Source organism: Diabrotica undecimpunctata, chromosome 10 (genome assembly GCF_040954645.1).
Source record: "Diabrotica undecimpunctata isolate CICGRU chromosome 10, icDiaUnde3, whole genome shotgun sequence".
Lineage (NCBI taxonomy): Eukaryota > Metazoa > Arthropoda > Insecta > Coleoptera > Chrysomelidae > Diabrotica > Diabrotica undecimpunctata.
Genome location: NC_092812.1, coordinates 47,423,175 through 47,448,080, shown reverse-complemented (window position 1 = coordinate 47,448,080; position 24,906 = coordinate 47,423,175). Strand labels below are relative to the sequence as shown.

General features: G+C 35.2%; 1 protein-coding gene across 2 annotated transcripts in view; it reads right to left on the bottom strand.

Moving 5' to 3' along the window:
* Window positions 1-24,906, bottom strand: part of trx (histone lysine N-methyltransferase trithorax) — a 41,096-nt gene that overhangs the window by 5,496 nt on the left and 10,694 nt on the right. Inside the window, exons 4-8 of one of the 2 annotated variants that reach the window (XM_072545759.1) lie at window positions 24,202-24,606; window positions 20,916-21,077; window positions 12,389-17,646; window positions 7,956-8,112; window positions 3,039-3,185 (exon numbers count right to left, since the gene is read on the bottom strand). In XM_072545759.1, the coding sequence (XP_072401860.1) occupies window positions 3,039-3,185; window positions 7,956-8,112; window positions 12,389-17,646; window positions 20,916-21,077; window positions 24,202-24,606 (6,129 nt within the window). The remainder of the gene's footprint in view (window positions 1-3,038; window positions 3,186-7,955; window positions 8,113-12,388; window positions 17,647-20,915; window positions 21,078-24,201; window positions 24,607-24,906) is intronic. The other variant, XR_011952099.1, reaches the window with a different exon arrangement.

Below are 24,906 nucleotides of genomic sequence, written 5' to 3'. Positions count from 1 at the left end.
GCGCTTACTAGACGCAGCGAACATTTTTATTGTGTCATCAAATCGACATTGTGTGAATGACGTGTTCCTTCCTAGAGAGACGTGAGAAAACAGTAAACTGATTATTGTCATGGACGTATAAAGATAAAATCTTTATTTATACGTCGATGATTACTGTACATAATTTTATTTTTGTTAAACAAGCAAAAACAGGAACATAAATCAGTACCCAAATTATAAATAAAATGAATCATTTCGCACATGTGTGTTCGTTGTTGGTTTGTCGCTTTCCATGGATCGAGATAAGTATGCGATTAGTACGATGTAGAATATTTTTCAAGGATCTGTACGCGTACTGTACGTATACCGTTCGGCTCGCATATGTGTACCCACCTTTAAGGTGCGTATACATACAAGAAGCTGAAATAAATATAAATGGCGACCAATGTAAAAAAAAGGTGATTTCCTTGTTGTACAAAATTTGGAGAGAAGGAAAACTCCCAGACAGTTGGAATGTAGGTATTATAATACTTATTCACAAGAAAGGAATATCCACTAATATGTGACAACTATCGAGGCATTACCCTCTTAAATACGACTTGCAAAGTACTGGCTTATATACTTAATGATCGTTTACTAGTATATACTGAGGAAAAAATAGGCAAATACCAATGTAGATTCCGAAAAGAAAGGCCAACAATTAATCAGATTTTCCTTGTCAGATAAACCTTAGAAAAGACATATGAATATGGAATCGATACCCACCACTTCTTCATAGATTTTAAAAGCGCTTATGACAGTGTAGACAGAAGCGCACTTTATAATGCCATGACAGAACTAATTATTCCGTCGCATCTAATAACATTGGTAAAGGCAACTCTTTCGAAAGTTGAATGCAAAGTCAAGGTACAAAACAGAGTGTCAAGGTCTTTTCAAACACATACTGGATTACGCCAGGGAGACAGTCTATCGTGCCTATTGTTTAACATCGCGCTAGAAAGAGCCATAGAGAAATCGGGCATAACAACCAGACGTACGATCATCAATAGAAGTGTACAGATATTGGCCTACGCAGATGACATTGACATAGTAACATGGACAAAAAGAGACCTGATGCAGGCTTTTGAAACATTAGAAAAAGCCGGGAAGACAATGGGACTGCAGGTCAACGTATCCAAAACAAAATACATGAAGATCACGAACAGCACACAAATAGCGGCACCACAAGATCTGGTGACAGAAGCACACACATTCGAAGGGGTCTCGGAGTTTATATATCTTGGAACACAACTAAATAACATCAACCTAGTAAGCGTAGAAATTAAGAGAAGAATATACCTGGCGAACAGAGCTTACTTTGGACTAAAGCAGCTCTTAACATCACACATAATTAGCACAAAAACCAAGATACTAATATATGAAACTCTTATTAAACCTGTCATGATATACGCGTCAGAGACATGGACTATGGTAAAAAGCGACGAAGAACTATTAGGCCGCTTTGAAAGAAGAATACTTAGGCACATATACGGAGGAGTATATGAATTTTGAGTTGTATCAATGCTATGAAAAATGCAACATCGTCCGGTCTATTAAAATTAATAGACTAAGGTGGCTAGGTTGGTAAAGGCAGATTTGAATATAGTCGAACGCAATTCCCATGACTTCAGGTCGCTCTTGGCACATGACTTCTACTTCTTTAGTTTGGTATAAAACTTCTTAGCACGCCTTTTTTGCACTATTAGTTCGGCTGCAGCTATTCGTTTGGTTGTGTCGTTGAGATTTTTGTCTTTGTCAGTCGTTCACATTCTGAGCAAACATCAACTTGACATCTTCTGAATTTGAGTCCGTACATTTCATTGAAATATTTCAAAGAAAACTCATATTTTACCAATCCTTTAGGTTTGGATGTTGTTTTATAAAAAGGGTATACATTATATTCACGTTTAATTTTGCATCTAGACAATGCAGAGGTCTGTTTGAATCGTGGGTAGTTTTCTTAGAAAAAGATTCAATATGCTCTTTAATTTTCAAAATCAAGTTTGCCGTTATAGCACGTGACCTGTTTTGATGCAGGCCTCTTAAATCTCTTGGCGATTGTCCACAGAGAAGTGGATTATTCAAACGCTGAACTCAAAACTGTGATATAGCATAAAGGATAAAAAATGCTGCTTTACATACTGGAAGTCGCTTGGTTTGATGAAGCATGTGATAAACAAAATGTAAGACTTTTGTATACCATTCTCAGCGATCCTTTCTCGTTTCCTGGCAATAGGTTTAGCTTCTAAAGTCCCTGTAGGAACGCATCCTGTTCATTTTTTGCCTTATTTGTATTTAATTTTGACAATATTTCGCCTTATCGCCGCCACTTAACGTATCCATGCATTTCCGCTTACATCTAGAATGTATGTTAATAACATTCAAATTGACATTAAAAAAATTACGAACTTACATGCATGGGACCCCAACTACTTTTCTCGAAACAATTTTCTCTTTCTTTGTAATATATTCACGTTCTTCTTGTCTGATTAATTTACGTTTGTTTACTTTTCACTCGTTCAAATTTCATTTTCTTTTTTTTTTACAACCTCCAATATTAGTGTCCTCCTCTGAACTGGCACTATTGTTATTTAAATTCATTTTCATTTAAATAGAAATAATCATCGAAATGTAGATCTAATAAACTTTTATCAAATAGTGATTAATACTAATAATACCTAATATTTTATTAATGTGTTAGACATAAGGCGTGATGCAGCCATTTTACGATTCGCGCCGAAGCAGAAGGTACCTGCGTTGACTTTGAAAACAGTGCTAGTCCTGGACTTATGGACATTATTTTTTAACTCATCGCTTGTTAACACATGCTCGTACGCGAGATCTAGAAGTGTCTAGAAGTGAAGATCAATATACTGTTTGTATACTCGTAGATGAAGATACAATATTTCTGAAGCGATTGGCTCAACTCAAAACATAAAATTTTTGACTTACACTGTTTTTCATCTCATCGATTCAAGAATATAAAAAATATTTTTGAAATAAATGGAATAAATACTCACGTCGCAAGAATGGTTAATAAACCTAGCGGCATTTCCTTTCATAGTTGCATCCACAACAAAATTGTCATCAACCCGAAACATGTAACAACCGATGTTTTTGGCGTTGTACAATTTTTCCCTTTTATCGGTCAAAATGGATCGTATAACCTGAAAATATTATTGCGTCAAATATACTTTCCTGTCAAAGAGTGCCTATGAAAACGATAAAAATTGTGAGTGTCAAATAATAATGTATATATGTATGTAAATAATAATAAAATTTTAAATTTTATGCCTGATTTTTTCTATTCAATCCACTCATCCATAGTAAGTGGCAGTCGTCGCTCAACGGCTAAGGTACTGAAATTCTAATCCAGAACACACAAGTTCAATTCTCTTCATCCACAACCAAATTTTCAATTTCTAAAAAAATTTTACCAGCCGTCACTGTATTTCGTAGGGCACGTAAAGCCTTCGGTTCCCCTGGAATAGTGTGCATCGACACTAGTTAACTGAAACAGGGTTAAAGATGCAATTTGCGCCGGTACCTGTCTGAAAGGATCTTCCCGGCAAAAACGCCATATACACACATACATAATAATATCTATATATATATATATATATATATATATATATATATATATATATATATATAAATCTCCTTAAGATTCACTTTTCCTTGATGTTAACTGACTAAAATTTTGACATGTTCTTCTACTTTGACCAGTCTAAAGTCCAGTGCCACTTTTAGTAGTGTGTGCATTATATTTCAATTCATTTGATACATACCAATATATAAATATGCATATATCTCTTTCAAATATTAATTCACTGATTGCTCTCTATGAACCGAATTGGCAAAACTCTTCTTTCTATTCTACCTACGGAGCTTTATTCTGTATTTTTAAACATCTGTTGTCACTGATTCTTCTTATATGACCGTGGCACTTTAACCTTTTCTCTTCTATATACATTGTGCGGCATTAGTGCGTGGCAGTTACTCTTTTGTCGTAAGAGATACGAAAAAGAAGGTAAAAGTTGGACAGAGATAGGACCAAAATCTAAAAATATTTTCAAATATTCAGGGCCACCAATATTGACGGGGTGGAACAAATTTATATATTTTTTAATGGAACATCCTGTATATTTTTACATTTTTGGACTCTTCTCGATGTTCTCGTTTTTTTCAATACACGGTTTGGCAGTGTTATAGAAGGTAATTTAAAAGATAATTACGTTTTTTTATTAATTTCGTAGCAAAATTAACACCTTCTAAGAACACCTTAGAATTGTATAGATTGGATATCAAAAAATATATTTAGGTACAAAAGATTTTTAATATAGTCTACTATTGTCTAAAATTATTAACACAGCGAAATATTTAATGTTGACATACAGGGTTGGTCGAAACTCGGAATGAGTATTTTCTGAGTTTTCTTAAGTAGAACACCCTGTATTTTAGTATTGTAATGAAATGTTATTTTATGATACTTTATTATTTATTAAGCAATCCCTATAGCTAACTGCTTTAATTTGTGAGGTATTCGTGATTTTTTTAAACAAACATTAGTTACAACAAAATTAGGTGAAATTTTATCAGGTTGGGCGTTAAAATATTCAATCAAAACAAATTTTTCAAAAAAAAATACATAATAATCTAGACCGCTCTTTAATTTGTTAGTATTGGATGAGATATAAAAAATATTAATAAAAACATAATATTCTAACTAGTTGGCTATGACTTTGATACTAAACTTGCATAAAAGTTGAACATTAGACTATTTTTATAGTTCCTGTTGCTTTGTTACTATTACTAACATGAATTTTTTTAAGTAGCTTTTGTGCCAGGAGAGTATAACAAACATGTGCTAATCTCCTTTTACCCTATCATGGCCGATATGTAATTAAGATATGATTAGTGGGCCCCAAACAGTGGGGTGTTAATCTTTAATTCCGATCGCTTGAAAAGTAAATATATTAAATTTCCTGTATTTTATGTTCAGTAATAACATTGGATTTTACTGTATCAAAGGCAAATAAAATGAATATAATATGTATATACAGGGCGTGTTAAAAGAAGTGGGACGGAATATTTCGAATACTCGAAATTATTTGTCATCAAATGTTCATCAAAGTCTCTATAAGTCTCTATTTTGGGTAGAGTGACAATTATATGAATGGTTTTGCATGCAGTAAAATTAGAAAATACTTGCCAAGTTGCTGGTATGTCCAAATTTGAATAAAATACATCCAAGACTTTACTTTCTGCAGACACTGTATTAAATATAACCTTGAAACAAATTTGCACTAAATCACTTCCGAGTTTTCAGCGAAACAAAATGTTTAAACACGTGTAGTCCAGTAATTAATACCATAGCATATTAATCCATATTGAGAGTACGCAGTCCAGTAATTAGACCGAACGTACTTTATCGTTTAACTAAAACACACTACAAAGTCCGAATTTAATTCCCGAAACACTTTTTTGTTACCTCTTTTTAACAAACGATTTGTTCTATTCAGTGTCTGATATTTCATTATACACTTTCGGATAGTCGTCACTATCTGAATTGTCTATCGGAATAATTAGAGGTTGGACATTATCTATAACTCGCTCGGTTTGAAAAGACAACGATTATGTCTTCCGTATGTCTAATACAATTTTGCCATTGTTCTGCCTTTATTTTTTCTAGCGATTCTTTCCATAAACTAAGAACGCTAGCGTCATCTGTTGTTTTGGATGCATGTTTATCATAAACATTTTTGGCTATACCCCAAACTAACTCAATTGCATTATAGTGGCAATGGTAGGGCGGAAGTCGAAGAACTTCATGGCCATATTTAAGAGCCATTTGGTCAGTAACAAATTTCTTTTGAATTTTGTGCTCTCCAAACCTTTGAAGTAAATCGACTTTTAAAAATACGTCACTGTGATAAATTTTCTTTTCTGTCAACCACAACTTTATTTCTTCTTTTGTCCAGCTGCTTGAAGGAAATCTCTCTTCTACTCTTGAGTGATAGGATGCATTATCCAACACTATTATGGATGGGCGCTCCAATCTTTTTAACAAATTTTCTTCAAACCATTTTTCAAAAATATTTGCATCCATATTTCCATGGTAATCACCTGTATTCTTTGTGGACGAAAAAATTAAACTAGTGTCAGGAATAAAACCCTCATCATTTTCAGCATGAAGTATAATGTAGCGTTTACCATTACCGGAACGACTAGAAGAATAACATTTCGTCGTGCCATCTTGCCAGGATGATTTTGACATATTTCCTTTAGCGAAAATCCAAGTTTCATCTAAAAATACAACTTGCCTCGGACTATCAGACGTTTTCTTGTTCATGTATTTCATAGACTTTTAGAACTAAACGCCGTTCTTTATATAACACTCTACGTTTCGACTGTATTTTATTTTCTTCAAAATGACTCATTTTGCTTTAAAGTACCGCTTCACTACACTAATATAAAAAATAAGTACTTATTTACAACTACTACACCCTAAAAAGGACGAGAGTTGTACAACAGACAAACAATTGAACACAAATTATTTAACAGCCAATGCTAAACAAGCATAAATACTGCATTGATTGTGATTGCAAAAACCGTTCGCATGTTTTAAATAAGGTTTTTGCTGATTATGTATTTTGTTAAATTATTAAATAACACCAATACAATCCACGACCATCAATTAATATTTAACGATAAACAGAAGAGAAATATGATGGCGTTTGAATTTGATCTACTTTGTCGATGACAGTGTCGTTAACAGAAAGATATTTTTAAACAGCATGAATCATTTTTCAATGATTATGCGGATTTAAGAAATACATTACTAAACAAATTTTTAAAGTGTGTATAAAGGAGATTTACTAGAATAGTTTAAACGGACTGGTCACGTAAATTACAAAAAATCTGATCGAACAAAAAATATTGTAAATCAAGAAAATGAATTTGTGTAATCCTTAATATTACTGAGAATCCGCATATTACTACGAGGGAAATTGCACATACTTTTAAAATTAGTGATCGCACTGTAGGAAGAAGTTTAAAAAAGAACAAGATCTATCCATATCATGCACAGTTGCACTAAAAGCTTAATAAGGATAACTAGAATAAAAGAGTGGAGTTTTGTCGGTGGGCGCAGGAACAAATTCAGAATGATGGATCTTGGAATCTGTTTTATTTGGAGACGACGAATACCATTTCTCAAGAATTATATTTTAAACAGACATAATTTCCACTATTAGATACTCAACTTTTTTAATTTACCAGAAAATTTTCACCCACAGTCAAACAACATGATCATTAAATGTTTGGGCTGGAATGCCTGGAAATTATGTCATAGGGCCCTTCTTCTTCGAGGATCACGCAAACGGAATAATGTATCTACATAAAACTCAGAAAATACTCATTCCGACTTTCGACCCACCCTGTATATTAAAATTATTTATTTCGCCATATTATTAATTTTCGATAATAGTAGAGTATCTTAAAAATCTTTTGAACATAAATATATTTTTTGATATCAAATCTTTAAAATTCTACAGTGTTAATTTTAATAAAAAAAACGTAATTATCTTTTAAATTACCTCTTATAACTCTGTCAAACCTGATAATGGAAAAACGAGAAGGAGAAGAGTCCAAAAATGTAAAAATATACAGGATATTACAATAAAAAAAGTGAAAATTTGAAAATATTTTAGAGTATAATACTATCTGTGCTACAACTTTAACATAAATAATTATTTTCGTACCTCTTGCTACAAATGATTAATCTAATTGGACTTCATCACACTAATGCCGCACCCAGTACTTTAATAATATATTGATATTATTTTATCCACATTGAAAAATTAGTTTACTACTAAAAAAGTATTAGAAACGCAAAACTAAAAAATAATATACATGAAAGACAAAGACATAATTACCTCCCCTGCATACTCGATGACCATTTCTCCAGATTCGATATCACGAAGGCAAAACAGACCCCTTCCGTGAATAGGGGATCTATAAACGCCCACTGAGTATTTCGAGGTTAGTTTTAATTGCCGGAATTTCATGGCCATTGGGAGATTCACCACCCTCCTAAAATTAGTAATAACAGGCATTTCTAAGTGGTCATGACATGTCATAAGACATTTAACAGTTGTCGCAAGATCTAAGTAAAAACATTCTATACAAGGAACTAATCTTAGTTAATGGGTACGGGAAAAAATAATTCCATGCCATACTACGTATTCCTTCCACGACCTAAAACAATTAATCTTTTATGGTACCTTCGAACATTGAGACATGTACGTGAAACTTTGAAAGAAGAGAAACCGGGGCAGTAGCCGATGACCACGCACCCGTTCATTCTGCGTCCCTCTGCACAAAAGGGGATCATTACCATCCTTCAGACGCCCTACTAAACAGACTTAGGTCTTGGTGACTTTTTCTTGTGTCCTAAATTCAAAATATTTTTAAAAGAGCAGAGGTGTAACTAGATTTTTTTTCGGAAGCCGTCTGTTATAAATCGGTCGTAATACAGTTAATTGGCTTATTCTACAACTCCAATTTTTTCATGATACCTATTCCAGAATTTTGGAGCCTTGTAAAGGTCGAGCAGATTAGTACCATAATATGTTTTTGAGTCATTTGGTGTTGTCTCCAAAAAGTGTTAGCTGCCTGTGATCTAGTGCCGGGCAGTCATGCAAGATATGGTTGACTGTTTCAGAGTCTCTGGAAGTAATTTATATGTGATCCTCTTCTGACAAATCGAAACAACAAACACAAGATGCAAGAACGCAAAATATGCTATCAGAATAGTTTGAAATTAACAAAATATTTAAAAAATATATTGTAGGATGGAATAGGATGCAAACGATGAATGCAATGATAAGCATATTTGGGGATGACATGGTGCTAAGAAGGAAAACTGTAGTTCAACTGTAGAAATACGATATAAATGTAAATTAAAAAAACACAAAATGAAAATAACGGTAAAAGAAAACAGAAGATCCGATAGTAGTAAATATAGAACATTAAAGATTAATTCAAACAAGCGAACAGTAATAAGGAATAGAAGAATCATAAAGGACGGTACAAAAAACAGATTAAAAATGCAGGAAAACTATTCCAAGCACTAAATACAGGATTCCTCAATGACAAAGAAATATCGAGTAAGACAAAGATGACAATATACAACACCATACAATTCAAACAGCAGAAATAAAGTAACAATAAGTATTTAATAACGGACAGAATCAGAAGTAGTGAAATAAGAGAAAGGCTCAAAATTTAACCTTTACTTGTAGTTACGAGTGCCCGATTCTTGGTTCTGAGGCGCCTTCTCTCTAATTTTACTGAAACATGTCCATTTTACGACATACCGAAAATTTATATAGATACTGCTATTCTTTTTAATTAAAAAGCTTAAAAATTACAAGAAAAAAACACAAAAATAAAATTGTCTGATAATAAATATAGACCAATCAAGGTGTCTAATGACTCAAACATGTCGGAAAAACGACTGTGACGAAATTCATAGATATCCAGCTAAAAATTTTTTCAGAATACTTTCATTAACATTCACCTCTCAATACCCATTTTTAGGTCTGAGAGATCATCGCCCGAATTTCCTCCCTCCGAACCACCGCGGTCGCTGAAAGGGGCACTCTCCAAGCAGAGGCCCTCCACCAGCGGGCCGAGGATCCGGATGGAGGATAGCGTCGTCGTTGCAGCTCCCAGGGGAATTTTAATAAGACTCTTCGAAGAGGCGGTGACCGAGGTCCCCAAGGGAGAGCTCTCCAGTCCAAGACGGAGGGACGGGGATGCGGAGACCCCCAGAGGAAACCATTCGCTGGTACTAGGGACACGGAGGCCTCCATAGGGGAGATCTCTGGTGCTAAGGTGGGAGCAGAGACCCCCATGAGTGAGCTCTGTGATGGTAGTGAGGAGGAGACTCCCAAGTGGGGGTCTACTGCAGGTTCAGAGGTGGCGGACCCCATGGGGACCCTGAGACGAAGGATTTGGTTTTGTTTTGGATTAATGGTTCCTTGTCATTTTAGGTCCCACGAGTAGCCATAGATATAACAGGTCCTCTCGACCAGAGCCCCGCTGACCGAGTAATTACAGAGGGGTTTCGCCTAGTGCTCCCAGGAGTTGGAGGAGGTCGTCCGCGGCGGGGCTTTGGTAGGGAATTAAGAGATTTCAAGCTCTTTGTGAATCTCAAGTGATTCTATCTATTTTAATAACGGAGGAGTTGTGTTTACGGGAAGACGGACAGACATGAATAATTCAAGGTTTTCACCATTTTTTTAATGTTGTAAAATGGGTGAAAACAATATATACTTATGAAAGTATATATTTTCGATGATATAAAGATCAATATACAATTTAATTTTTTTAATTCCATGAAAACGATCTCACTATCAGACAATTATTATATCAAATTCTATATTTCATTTAAAAACAAATACTGTTTGGAAAAAAACTGTTATTAATAAATTTTTTGATCATAAAATCGACCACTTTCACGTCAGACAGGAAAATCGGAAAACAAGTTCCGTCAGAAAATATGAAACGTTGTTTTTGTTTTTTTGTGAAAGTATCCTGAAAAACATAGCTGGTTATCTATGAATTTTGTCACAGTCGTTTTTCAGACATGTTCGATTCGTCAGACGCGTTAAATGACCTATATTTATCATCAGACAATTTTATTTTCGTGGTTTTCTTATAATTTTTAAGCTATTTAATTAAAAAGATTTATACATTTTCGGAATGCCGTAAAATCGACATGTTTCGGGAATTAGAAGAAACCGTTCCAGAATCAAAAAAAGTCGCAGAGGGAAACTGTCTGAGACTCGGCCTAATGAAGCGATACTCAAAGTTTGGAGAGTATCTATCATAAACTTTTTTGCCGACAGGCACTCTATAGACACAATACAGGAAAATAAATTGGCCTGGATCGGACATTTATCCTGGATGGACGATAATAGGCAACTAAAAAGAGTATAGGAGGGAGGCACAACAAATAAGGAAAAATAGAAGAGGACCTCCGGTTATAGCCAGGAAGTGACATGACATAAATACTTAAAAGTATGGTCAAATTATGACAGAAATAAAGGAAAAAATTTATCAAAAGTTAGATGCAATAAATCTCAAAAACTCATGGTGCGAAGAATGGTTATGTATGTGTGTGTGTTTAAAGACAATACATTAAATGAACCAAGTCAGACAAAAATAAATCATAAAAATATAGAGACAGAAACCAATGATAAATTAATAGAGATGATAAAGGCAGGTTATAAGGACTGAATTAGAATAGTGGCTGCCAGGACAAATAATAAATATTTTTCTGAAATTATTTTCTTGTGGCATTTGTATATTAACTACGGTATTTAAGTGGAATAAACCATAGTTTTAATTAAATCGAGATCGATTTCTGAGGTGAAAATAGAAACATCAAATTTAACACATTTTTTATTAAAATTATAGTAGGTAATATGGGAAAAATATTTAGCAAGACTTGTCCAAGAACGCGCTGGACAAAAAGACGAAGAAAGAAAGAAGATGAAAAATTCTGGGTTGGGAGGAGCAGTAATGGTTGGGGACATCGAATCACTTGAGAAAAAACTAGGACGAGTAGAATTTAAAAATCTTGGCTCCTACACACCGGAAAATGAGACACTAGATCGAGAAATTACCCACAGGATATAGGCTAGTTGATTTAACTGGAAGCGAATGAGCGGGGTATTCTTTGATCGAAAAATCGGTGGAATGCTGAAAGGAAAGATATACAAGAGTGTGGTGAGGCCTGCGTTAGTGTACAGTGAAGTGTGAACTGTAAAGAAAAAGAATATGGAGATATGGTGGACAGAAATGAGGGGCGAAGAGTAAGGAACCTGACCCCTGAAAAGGGAAAAGCTAAGGAAGACGATTTTTCACAAATATCGAACCTGCAGAAGAGGGTAATAAAATAGAAACAAGGGAATGGGTATTATAAAGTAATGAATCTTATGTCTTTAAACGTGATACTCATGCATATACTGATGTAGAAGGTGTTTCGTAGATACTACAAAATTTTAAGCAAAAAAATGATAATAGAGTGGAAAAAGTAAAAGCGAAAACTAAAAAGGTTAAAGGGGAAAATGAAAAACTTCATAGTTTACTGGGTTTAAATTAGAATCACAAAATACTGCTGTACAAAATCCAATTAAGTTGGCCGTATGTAAGAAAATAACTGTTACAATATTTTTAAATAAAAAATAAGGTTTTTAGGCATTAATCCTCAAACTTTTAGATTGTTTCCAGTATAAACAATGTTATACCCAATCCTCTCTAAATTTTATATTTAAAATGTAATGCAAATAGTACATACCTAGATGTTTGTTCCTGACTCTCTAAAGATATCTTCGCTGGTTGTCGATGTTGCGATGACAGCCATCCAAACATGTCGTAAGGTTCTTTATTGTTGTTCTCGTATGGTGCGCAACGTATTGCCCCATGAATGTGATCTTGTGTTAATTCACTGTCCATTTCACTGGCATGCGGAGGGAAGTTAAAAACCGATTGATATTTCGTACATTTCGAAGCTCCTGGTAACTGTTCTAAAAGAAACTTTGAACCATTTGACTTAAATCCTAAGATTTGTAGTGAATTCAGTAGGTTACCGTTATTCGTAGGCAAAGGCGGCATATTATGAGCTACTCTAGCTGATTGTACAGTTTCTAAAACTTTGGACCAAAGATCGCCCACTGAAGATGAAGTATATTTGAATCCCTCTCTGGTTTCAATTGTATACATTATTGAAGTAGTTTCACTCTCTTTTTTCGCCAGTTGAGATTTTGGACTTTCCTCGAATTTTTCCGGTTCCAGCGGCTTAATTTCCTTTTTCTTTGGTTTTTCTAAAGGGGGAGGTGTATAATTTGATTTTATTGGCTTTAAAGGGACCACTTGCACCGGTTGTTTTGTACTAAAATTAGAACTAATTTTGTAGGTTCCATCTTGTCCTTGTTTTTGAAATATTAATTTTAGAGAAGTGTCCAGTTTGGTATCCGTAGATATAGAGGTCTGAACTGGTTTGACTTCTTCAACGGGTTCTTTTTCTTCAGGAGGATCTATTTTAATTGGTTCTACTTTAGGAAGTTCCAATTTCAACTCGCTTTCGCTTTCAATACTTTTACAGGTTTTGGGTAGTTCCTGTTTTAAGCGTTTATCTTTCTTTTCGTCTTTTATTACCGTTAGCTTAGGAATTGAGAGAGTATCAAAAGTGGGTGTAACCAGTTTGGAATCTGTTTCAACATTTTTAATGGGCTCTAATTTTGCTTTATTGGCTTTGATCTCGTGAACTTTTTGGATTTGTATAGGTTTCTTTTTTTCGTCGGGAAAAAACAATTTGTCATCAAAACTCTTTTTATGCCCTTTTGTATTATTTGTGAGCATAGGTAAAACCCTATTCATGGGACGACTAGAAACTGACGGTGGTTTAGGAATCGGCGTGACAATGTTAGTAGGAATACGTTGCTCGGACACGAAAGGGGCAGTTGGAAGTGATATCTGACTTGATGCAGGGGTTGCTGGTTTATTTGGTGCCTGATTATATTTCACAGGTTGCATAGTGTTTGGTGATGTTTTTATTGGAATTTGAGAGTGTGATATCTTCGGTTCTTGTTTCTGAGGTAGTATGCTTATGTTTTGGATATCTGCTGGGAGATTGATTGAATCTTTTTTAATATCGTGCATAATTACTTCTTTCCTTTGTGGTAATACGTTGTTTACAGTATTTAGTTTAATATTTTGAACTTGCTGGAGATCTACAGGTCTAGGGGTAACAATACTAGGCTGAGATTGAGTAGGTTGAGATGTGATGGTAGGATTGTTTATGAAGGGATCTGCTTCGTGTGATTCAGTCAGGTGATTGGTGATTTGAGTGTTTCCTAGTTGCTGTGATGTTATTACCGGTTGTGAGTTAATCATCTGGTGGGGATTGACAATGGCTTGTGAGTTAACTATCGGTTGTGTGTTGATAAAGGGCTGAGAATTAACTACAGGTTGTGTATTGACTACAGGTTGACTATTGACTACTGGTTGGGTATTCATTACTGGCTGAGTACTGACTATAGGTTGCTGGCTAACTATTTGTGGGTTTATAACAGGTTGTTGATTAACGACCTGCTGTGGGACGATGGCCTGTGAGTTGATAATTGACTGGGGTTGAGTATTAACTATTTGTTGCGAATTAACAATGGGTTGGGTGTTAACTATGGGCTGCGAATTCACCAGTTGTCCAGGATTAACCAGCACAAAACTATTCGACGTCACATCCAACACGGGCTCTAACTTACTAGTCTGGAATACTTGTGTAGTTGTCGAGTAACTACTGTTCGCTGTTAATACACCAGGCATCGTTGTTGGTAGGAACTGTTGCGATTGCATCACAGTATTTTGTACAATAGTTTCGAATCCGTAGTAAACTGGTTGGACCGTTTGCTGCTGAGACCAACCAAGTGTACCGTTGCTGTCTACGACCAATTGATTCTCCACTCTGGGTTGTTGTATGTACATGGCTTGTTGCAAACCAGGAACTATGCTTATTATATTCGTATCCGGTTGTAATTGTACTATAGACTGAGCAGGCACAGTGTTAACTTGAGGGGTGAGGGTTGCAACATATTGTATGTTTTGTCCTGGTTGCTGAAAGGCATCGACAAATGGAACATAACTAGTGGACGGCAATTGTTGAACTATTACTTGGCTAGAGTTTTGTGGAAGAATAATCGCTCCTCCTTGTTCACACTGGTTACGTCTAGCTGCTAATGCACGACTCCGACTTCTAGGCTTCACAGTTTTCTGTGTAACTATCGTCGGTTTCGCAACTTGTCGAACCCATTGAGCACCTTGGACGTTGACAGCCTGTAATACTGGGTTTTGGATCAATTTACCATTTAGCGTAAATTGATTTTGAGATCCTACGTTAATAATATTATTATAAGGAACTGGTTGAATCGTGACTGAGGGAGTTTGAAAATCTAATTGTTGCTGGTTTAATTGGGTCGAATTTGTAGGCTGAACCGAGTTTATAGAGATAGATGCATTAGGGTTTATGAATGAGACTTGATTTCCGGAGTACGCCGCAGAAGGGTTCACTTGAATGTTGTTCTGTTGTAAAGTAATGGGTTGATTTACACATAAAGGCACAGTTTGATTTACACAGAATTGGGCTTGGTTCGTATGCACTGACATGCCAGGATCGTTTATAATAGTCGGTTGATTGATTGAAAAAGTTTGCTCTGGTTGTGATGTTTCTAAGGTAATTGGTGTCACTGCATTAACGGATAGAGAGTGAAGTAGAGGTTTGTGCTCGGTTGTTTGAGAGATACTTGGAATAATTATTTCAGAAGGTACTACTTCGGAAGAAGACTTGGATGTAACAAAGCTTTGAGTATTAAGAACTGATGTGTGGATTTCGCTTTGAAATGATTCAAAAGAAGAAATAAGTACTGGTTCATTGACGTCTACCACCACTTGATTATCGATAAAATTTGCGTTCGAATTAGTATACGTAGATACTATCTCCTGTTCTACATTTAATTCTGAATCACTGTCACTGGCAGAAAAACTTTCGCACGACTCTAAATGTCTCGCATAACTAGCTTGTGTCCTATAAGTAGATTGACACTTATCACAAGTTACTGGTTCTTCTGATATATAACTCCCCCAGCCATTCGTACCAGTTACTTCCGAAGGAGATCCACACTCGCTCGAACTACAATCATCAAGGTTACCATCAACTTGCAGTAATTGGTACATGACATTAGTCTCCCTAGTGGTGGCAATTTTTCTTTTCTTTACAGAGGGAGGCAGCGAACTATCCAACTTGCAACTTAAAGTTAGGCTGCAAGACTTCGAATTCACACGTGTCTTGGATAAGGCATCAATTTTATTCTTTTTGTATTCCTTATTTTTCATTTCTACATCTAAGTCTTCATCAACGTCTGATCTCTTGTATGATTCACTGAGGTTTAAATCGTGTTTGTAGTCCATTAGTTCATCGTAAGAAAATTTAGGGAAAATGTCTTGAACCGAAATTCCATCTAAAAGATCATGAGGCAACTCTTCTAAAATAGCATCAGTAAGCTCAGGCGACAGGAGTACTGTACGTTGCTCTTCGTCATCTTCAGAGTCAATATCGGAAACCTTTCTGTCTAAATCCCTTTGCCAAATATTTATTTCTCTCAGCATTTTTTCCACTACTAATTTATCCCGTGAGTGATCTATCGTGAAATTCCTATCTATAATTAGAGTATTACTGTTGTAGTTCTTGACTGATACCGTAACTGTATAGGGTACCAATTTCCAAGGCTCGGTAGTAGACCAAAACATTTTTGTGCAAGCAAAGCCGATAGGTATGATACACTCAGTTGTGTCAGAAATGATCGGATCAATTTTACCGAGATTTGTGATGCATAAAGATCCGATCATAAAAGTTGTTTTATCTATTTCAGCCGAGTATTTTCTTTTCTTCTGGTCAACTTCAACAAACACAGATCTATCAATATCAAATTCTTTTTCTAGAGAGATAATATGACTATTTTTGGGCAAATCATGGCTTGAACAATAAACCGTTTTATCATACATAAATTTTAATTTACAAGACCTGGCACATGGAAAATGGTAAGTTTCATGGCAACCTTTAAAACAACAACCCACACTTGCTCCTTTTTGTTTACAATGAGCGCATCTAATCATCCTGCCCCTATTTAGCGCGTTTTGAACGTTCTGTAACGATCCGTCGATTTCCTCGTAGACCTCAGACGACCACAAAGCACAATTAGCATGGACCCACTCATTTTGCCCGCAATATATAAGTCTTGATTCGTTCGAACTCGAACCATCTCCTATTCCTTTACAGAACACACATAATCGAGTATCAATTACGGGTAGAGCCAGATCTATAAACAAACTGGGAATTGTGTCATCTGATGTGTCTTGAGATTCACCGACATGATCTTTTTTTAAAACATCAGATAAGTCCTCCTTTGAAGATTTTTGGTACCACGGAAATACATCGTGGAATATCGATTGATAAATTTTTAGTAATTCTTCTGAATTTGTTGATTTTAACGACTCCTCAATTTCTTTATTAAATTCTCTTATTGAAGAGTACTCATTTGACAATAATTTGTTCTTAATATCCACTACAGAGAGAGTATTTGTAACTTTGTTAAGACTAGCTTCGTATCTTTCATTTTCTTCAAATGAATAAATTTTGTTGATATCTAACGGTTCCTTGCTACTATTATTATTATCGATGTCTAGACTGCCATCAAAAAATTGAAGTTTCCTAGCGTTCGTTACGGTTTTATTCGAAGAAGTTGTATCGTGCACCGGACTCCATTTTAATAAAGTTCTAGCAGTTTTGTTTTTACTAAGCTGGCGTAGAATGTGGATAAAGCTGGCTTTCATTTCATGAATTATTGCTTTTTTCCAGTTTGGAATCGACCCCGACGAATTACAGCATGAAGGACACAAATACTCCGCCGATTTAGGAAGAACACTCAACATTTGATACTGGTCTTCAGTCAAATGTTCACAATTCGCGTGGACCCATTTACAGCATTTTGCACATTCCATCATCTAAAAATAAATTATACTTCAATAATTCCTTTCGTTTAAATATTATATTTATGTACGATATCAAATATTACATATTATGATTTAAGTTTCTTGTACCATTTTATTTCTCTGTTACGCCCCTGGACTGCACACTAGATAAAACACACAGAATTTTAATTTCCACATGAACCACTCGCCAAATTCTTAAGTACTATGACTAGAGACATAGGGATACAATTAGTCGAGAGGTCGATTAGTAGTGAATATTAAGCGTTCAAAAGATGATGGTGGTTTTGGAATAACATTTAAGACAAAACTAATTGACGTGTCGGTCGTATAAGATTGTTTAAGACGGAATTAATTCAAATTAATTTTCTTCTTAAGAACAACTAACTTTAGTCGCATTAATTCACAACACAAATCTACGTATTTTAGTAATTTAGTAATCTACAGTATATATACGCAACATATAATGCTTATTTCCCATAGCAGAAATCTACTCGTAGCGCGGACCCTATTGCAGATTACCCGCGCGCACCTGTTCAGTCGCTTTACAGAAAACTCCTCCATATCTCTTGAGTAAAATAAAGTGTAAGGATATTTTTAGGTTTAGGGCACTCAGCCTAACTATATTCCATCCAATGGCACTACAGCCCAAATCGGGCCTAGCCTCCTTCAACAGGCTTCTCCAATCATTTCGATTTACCGCTGTTCTTTTCCATGAACGCGTTCCCAGGCAGTTCCAGCCTAACTATATTATTCACTATTAATATTCATCCAACATTCAACACACCGGATCTCGGAAAAGGAAGCATTTCCGGGCATACTTATATTTAGCAAACTATCATTATTTTTCATACAGAATCACTCCCTGAAGTAAGTTGCACGTACAGAGGAACCTCGAAAGTCGGATTAATCGGGACTGCGACCGATCCAGGTTATCGAAAATCCGGGTTAGCCGGAGAATATGGTAAACTCTTACAGATACTTACACATAAACTCCATAATTGCAAAAACATGAAATACATATGCACAGTACATCGAAATTACGTACAGTTGTATACAGTATTGTTTATTTCTTGGTAAAAAACTCAGTTTCGACTGTGTCAATTTCGTCTGTTGCTTGCGTGCTGTGCGATCTCGCATAAGCAGTTTAGCCGGCGATGTTTCCGCCTGCCGCTAGAAATAGACCATTAGAGCGTCTAGTTGTTCTAGTAGCATCACTGGCTGTTCAATGTCCCCGTCTGCCTCCTCAGCGTCTGATTCACTAGCGTCAGGTTAAACACGACTTGATCACTGGCCTCGTCAGTAAGTGGTGCATAGCCTTCCTTATTGTCTGCCCCTTCTTCTTCTTGATGTGGCTATCCGTTACGAATGTTGGCGATCATCATGACAATCTTTATCTTATCTGCAACAGCGCGGAAAAGCTGCACAGATGTTGTATTAAGCCAGATTCTGAGGTTCTTTAACCAAGATGTTCTTCTTCTTCCTGGACCTCGTTTTCCAAATATTTTCCTTGCAGGATGGCTTAAAGGAGAGCATATCTGGATTCATTTCGCATAATATGTCCGAAGAACTGTAACTTTCGAGATTTGATGGTGGTCAGTACCTCTCGGTTCTTATTCATTCTTCTGAGGACCTCCTCATTTGTGACCCGGTCAGTTCACGGGATCTTAAGCATTCTCCGATATAGCCACATCTCAAATGCTTCCAGTTTTCTGCACATATCTTCGTTCTGTCTGCCCCTAACCACAGATTAATGTCACTTTCATCGACTTCAGAGCAGCCGTTAATATTTGGAACATTTCCAAAAGTTTTTACTGCTGGACATCGTCTGGCGAGTCGTGTTCTGGCTTACAGTTCTTCACTCATTGAATTGAATTTTGTGGCAAGTCGCATACACCCTTCCACAGTTTTTCCCAAGATTTTATCCAGCTGATTCTAGTCACTTGTGCCCAAGATTATGCAATCTCGTATATTACAGTTTTGACATTAAATGTTTTGAGAATCTCAACTACACCGTGTTCTCCTTCATTTTCTAGGACTGTGCTTAACATCTGTCTTCTAAAACTTCTTGATTTTCTTCGGCAAAACTTGACGGTAATGTCCCCACTGACCAGCACATCTACTGAGGGATGTGAAGGAGAATTAGCAATTATTAGGACAGAATTAATTGGCAACCCACACTCTTTTAAATATTTGTTACACCTGCCACAAAACAATCAAAAAACCAGTTTTTAAAAGTGGTATTGTCCATCCATGCACTCCTTTGAGACTGATGGAAAACTGGTAAAGAATCTCGATGTACATTTTTCAGTGCTTGCGAATTGTTTGCGTTTCCTATTAAGACTAGAGGAAATTGATGCCTCTCCGAAGCATTGCCCCAGGCCATTATTGTCAATCGGTATTTTTTTGTATCCTGAGACAATGAGCACAGAGTACAATGAAAAGATGCATCAAGAGTCACGAAAGAAACAGACAGCAAAAAGAGAAAAATCAACGAGCAGCTCTCATCTTAATAAAAATAAATGTGTACCAAATTCGTCAACAGAATGTAGCAGTGGTTGCCAATACTAAAAGAAGAAATCAGCAATAAGAATATACCAACATTAGCGGATTGATAGAAAATCATAGACACATCATCTACAATTATATGATTATATTGAAACTCAGGCAACACTGCAAGTAGTACGTGTAAGTTGCCTACATTTGGCGCAACTCGGGATGTAAAAGTTTAGATTAAATCTTAAATCATAAAACCAAAATAACTTCAACTCATAAATTATTATTTTATCAATATAACTAATTGGAAAATAGTAAATTAAGTTATAGACAGCAAGTTATAGTTTTCCATATAAATATAAAGTTTTTATATAGATTACAATAATTACTTCAAAATGTTTTGCGGAAATACATTATTGAAACCATACACGTAAAAACAGAAACGATTTTTTTGTTTCGCACGCCATGACGTCAATCAAGGCATCATGACAGTCTAAGCATTGTCGAGGCCAATTTAAATTGGTTTTTTTTTTAAAGCAAAATAAATATGTAATGCAATTTCACTTTTATACTAAAGTAAACTAATAACCAGTTTTTCAGATTTAGTTCTCTAGGCAATTAATAAAGGGGAAATAACAAAGAGCAACGAAACAAGGATTAGAGAATGATAATGACAAAAATATTTTAAAGCACATCAAAACTTGCAAAACGTGTCCTGAATGGATTAATCACTGACAACAAAGCATTTTCAAATAAAAACAGGTTCAAAATTAATCGATAATGCTTACCTTTGAACAACACTCATTTTCGTCATAGCAATGTTGACAAATAGGGCAAAACTTTCCCATTTTTCGTGATTTAAAACAGCTCATACATAAAGGTAAATTACCAACAAATTTTGTTATGTTTGGTGTTCCACAACTTTTGCATTTCACACATTTTGAACAAACCTAAAAAGAAGTACAAATTATTTGGGAGGATATTAATATTATTATTAAAGCTAACAATTCAATGATTATGTTATGTCGGTGACGTGTATCACTTAATAGTAAATAATACTAGAGGCGCCTGGATCATTTTGATTGCATAGCTCGTAAAGAAAAAAAGGCAATGGAAAGATACGAAAAAATGAGAATCTAGACTTAAAGTACGATAGTCACAATGTAGAGAGGAAAGTTAAAGAACTTACGGCTGGACTAAGCCGGAGACAGAAAGGAAATCTAACTGATTCTCACGGAAATATTATCTTGGACAAATAGAGGAAAATAACAACGAGGCAAGTGTTTTAGTCTTAACATATCACCAATAATCCCTCATTATTTTTGTTACAATTATTATTAAAACACGAACAGATATTCTACTTATTTTCGATATATCTCAGCTCAAATGAAACGAGTTTTGTCTCGTCCGTTTTTTGATATTATATTACCGCCAATTCTTCTCTTCTCGATATAAAAGTTATCATTTTTACGAAAACAACTAGTCATGAACGTTTTATGTCCTAGTACCAACCGTTTTATGTCTATCTAGAATTGAGTCAATAATGTTTATTTGTTTTCGAAACTCGTAAAAAATCAATAAATCTTTAGCTTTATTGTTTGATTATTATGCAGTTTCTTCGTAAAAGTATCAGTTGGAACCTGGCGGGTCGCTCTTTCCTATAAAATGTTGGATTCGGGCGGCATTCATAGACTCCTCTTTTAGTTCCCGAGGGACAGTTATCCCGGTCTCTCATATTGTGTTAGACTCCTCTTTCGGTTCCCGTCCCGGGCAGTAGGTACATCCCGGCCTCTCAAGTACTCCGGTATCAGTTTTCGTGCGGAACAGTTCATCCCGGCAACATTGTGTAACTGCATAGCATCTTAACCACTTCCCTCTCTCTCTCCCTCGCTAATTAAAAGCATAATTTCAATTCACTTCGAGAATACACGTGCTCTACGTAAATTTTCGTTCGCACAATATTATATATATATATATATATATATATATATATATATATATATATATATATATATATATATATATATATATATAAAGGATTATTTAATACTTCTACATACTTACTCAACAGAAAGAATACCTAAAGAAACTGTTTGAAGACCAAAGAGATACCACCTTTCGAGTTAGAAGAGGAGGTAAATGATGGACCAAGAATACTGCAGCAGCAACTTTAAAAGCGGAAGTACTTTAGAGAAAAACCAACAGATTAGCTGAAGTCTGAGTTTATTGCACTTCCAAAAAAACTAAATAGTAAATAATACTAGAGGCGCATGGATCATTCTGATCGCATAACTCGGTTTTCCAACCTGTAGGTCGAGCCTCACAAGGAGGTCCCCAGCAAGCTAGGTAAAATAAAAAGCAAGGGTTATACATCCTAAAAGAAAAAAAGGTTATAGATCCTATAGAGAAGCGAAAGAAGAAGAAAAGATGCGAAGAAAATTGAGATTCTACAGATAAAGTACGATAGTCACAATGTACATATAGTCCACGAGGTGTCTGTTTAAGTTTTTGTGTGAAACATATAAACGCAGTTTTTTTAATAAATTGCTCCAAAATATAACTACAAATGAAAATTTCACCATGCGTGAGTTGTAAAAATGGCTTAACTTTTTATTAAACAAAATTTAAAAAATTCGATATTTTTTGCATTTTTTCGCATATATCGTAAGAACTATTGGTTTTAAAATAATTTTGTATCAGACACAAAAGTTTTGTAATTGAATTTTACATAAGATAATGCTAGTTTCAAATCTTTGAATTATTGAACAAATACTAAAAAACACAAAAAAAAATCAGTTAAAAAATAGGTTTTTCTGTGAGTTTATTTCCCATACTAAAATCAAACTTACGGCCTTCATATTGAAACGTTTGCCCTTTCTCGGTCAATAAGAATAACTCTATAGCCTTGAAAATTGGACCATGGAACGTAATAAGTTTATACCAATCACGCAAACTAGATAACACTGTGTCAAAAATGTGCAGAATAAAGATTAACATATTGGGGCTTAGCAATATACAGTGGACTGAATCAGGTAAATGTAACACCACAGAAATATAACATTGTATTACCGGTAACAACAACTAAAATCATAGGCAGTAAATTGGCACTATAGTTGATAAGAGTTCTCAAAAATCTGTTTGTAACTTTATTCTCTACTCTGATCGAGTATTGATGCTGTGTCTTAACTCTCATTTAAAACGTAAAATAAATATAATCCAAGATATGCATCCACTGCACACGAGGATGAAGACACCATAGATAACTTCTACAGACAAATTGACAATGTTTTAAAGCTGACTAAAAGACATGATAAAAATATTGCAAATACCTTGTTCACATTTCCTAAACGTAGATTAAACATATGGAGTTATACAGGAGCGGACATATCCTCCGACCACAATCCGGTTGGGTTCTCACGGAAACATCATCTTGGATAAACAGAGGAAAATAAGAACGTGTAGAGAAAACCTAAAGAAACTGTTTGAAGACCAAAGAGATAACACCTTTGAGTTAGAAGAAGAGGTAAATGATGAACCAAGAATATTGAAGGAAAGTTTATTCTGCAATAACACAGCTAAAGGATGGAATAGCAGCAGGACGCGATAATATACAAGCAGAACTTCTCTGAAGAAATACCAACAGAATATCTGAAGTCTGAGTTTATTGCACTTCCAAAAAAACCAGGAACCAAGAAATGCAAATGTACGATAAGTCTCATGAGTCACCTCTTAAAATTATTATTATATCATTATAAGGATAATCCATAAGAGAATTTACCAGCTAAAATAGTTTTTTTTTTTTGATAACTATTGTCTAGGACGGGAAAGATTTTTGTTTTGGTTCAGAGCAGTGGCTATACCGTTCTGAGGAGACCTAAAGAGGTCGAAATACGTATAAGCGGCTTGTCGCTGCCCTGTATCGAAACAAAAATCTAATACCGTCATTATGTTTTAAAAAAATAAGTATTTTCATATTAGCATTAGAAGGCTTGAGTACAGATAACGGATTGTGAGAAAGGCGAAACCGAAAATAAGGGAGAAAAATTACAGACCATATATAAATAATCGACTTACCGATGGTTTATCCTCGCTATTCCATTTAGAATTAAAACATTCCGGGTGATATGATTTTAAACATTTCTGGCAGTTAACTTTTAGCCTGTCAACTTTATTACATTCGTTGCATGTCGTACATTTAGGACATATCCATGTATAATACTTTAAGCCTTTATCGATAGGTACAGTTTGAAATTGCTCCAAGCAAAAACTATGATAAGGTTCGCAACAAATGGAGCAGTATAGCATGGATTCTTTTCCGGCGCTTCCACAAAGAAAGCATATCGATGGCATGGTAAATCGCTCAGATCCGATAATGCAAAATCCATATTGAGATACTACTTCTGGGTCGAATCCATCCCAGAAATCGATTAGTATGGCTGTTTGTGGGTCTACGAGATTCCTCTTCCTATCAGTTTTGGGCTGAAAGCAAACGTAAATATACTAGTCGAAATAAACAAAAAATTTACAAATATAACAGTACAGTACATTCCACATGTGAATTAATACAACTAATAAGGTAAAAGTTAATACTCTCTCACTCTTCTCTGTTACATCGATTTCCTATGTCTGTATCAGTATCCGTACCATATGAAAGAAATTGTTACAAGAAATAGGTATATAGACTGGAGGATACTCTTCACGTAAAGGTGCTCTACTAAAGTGCTCTATATTTCATTTGTATAATTCTTGACATCCTAGACCTACTGCTATTACACCAGG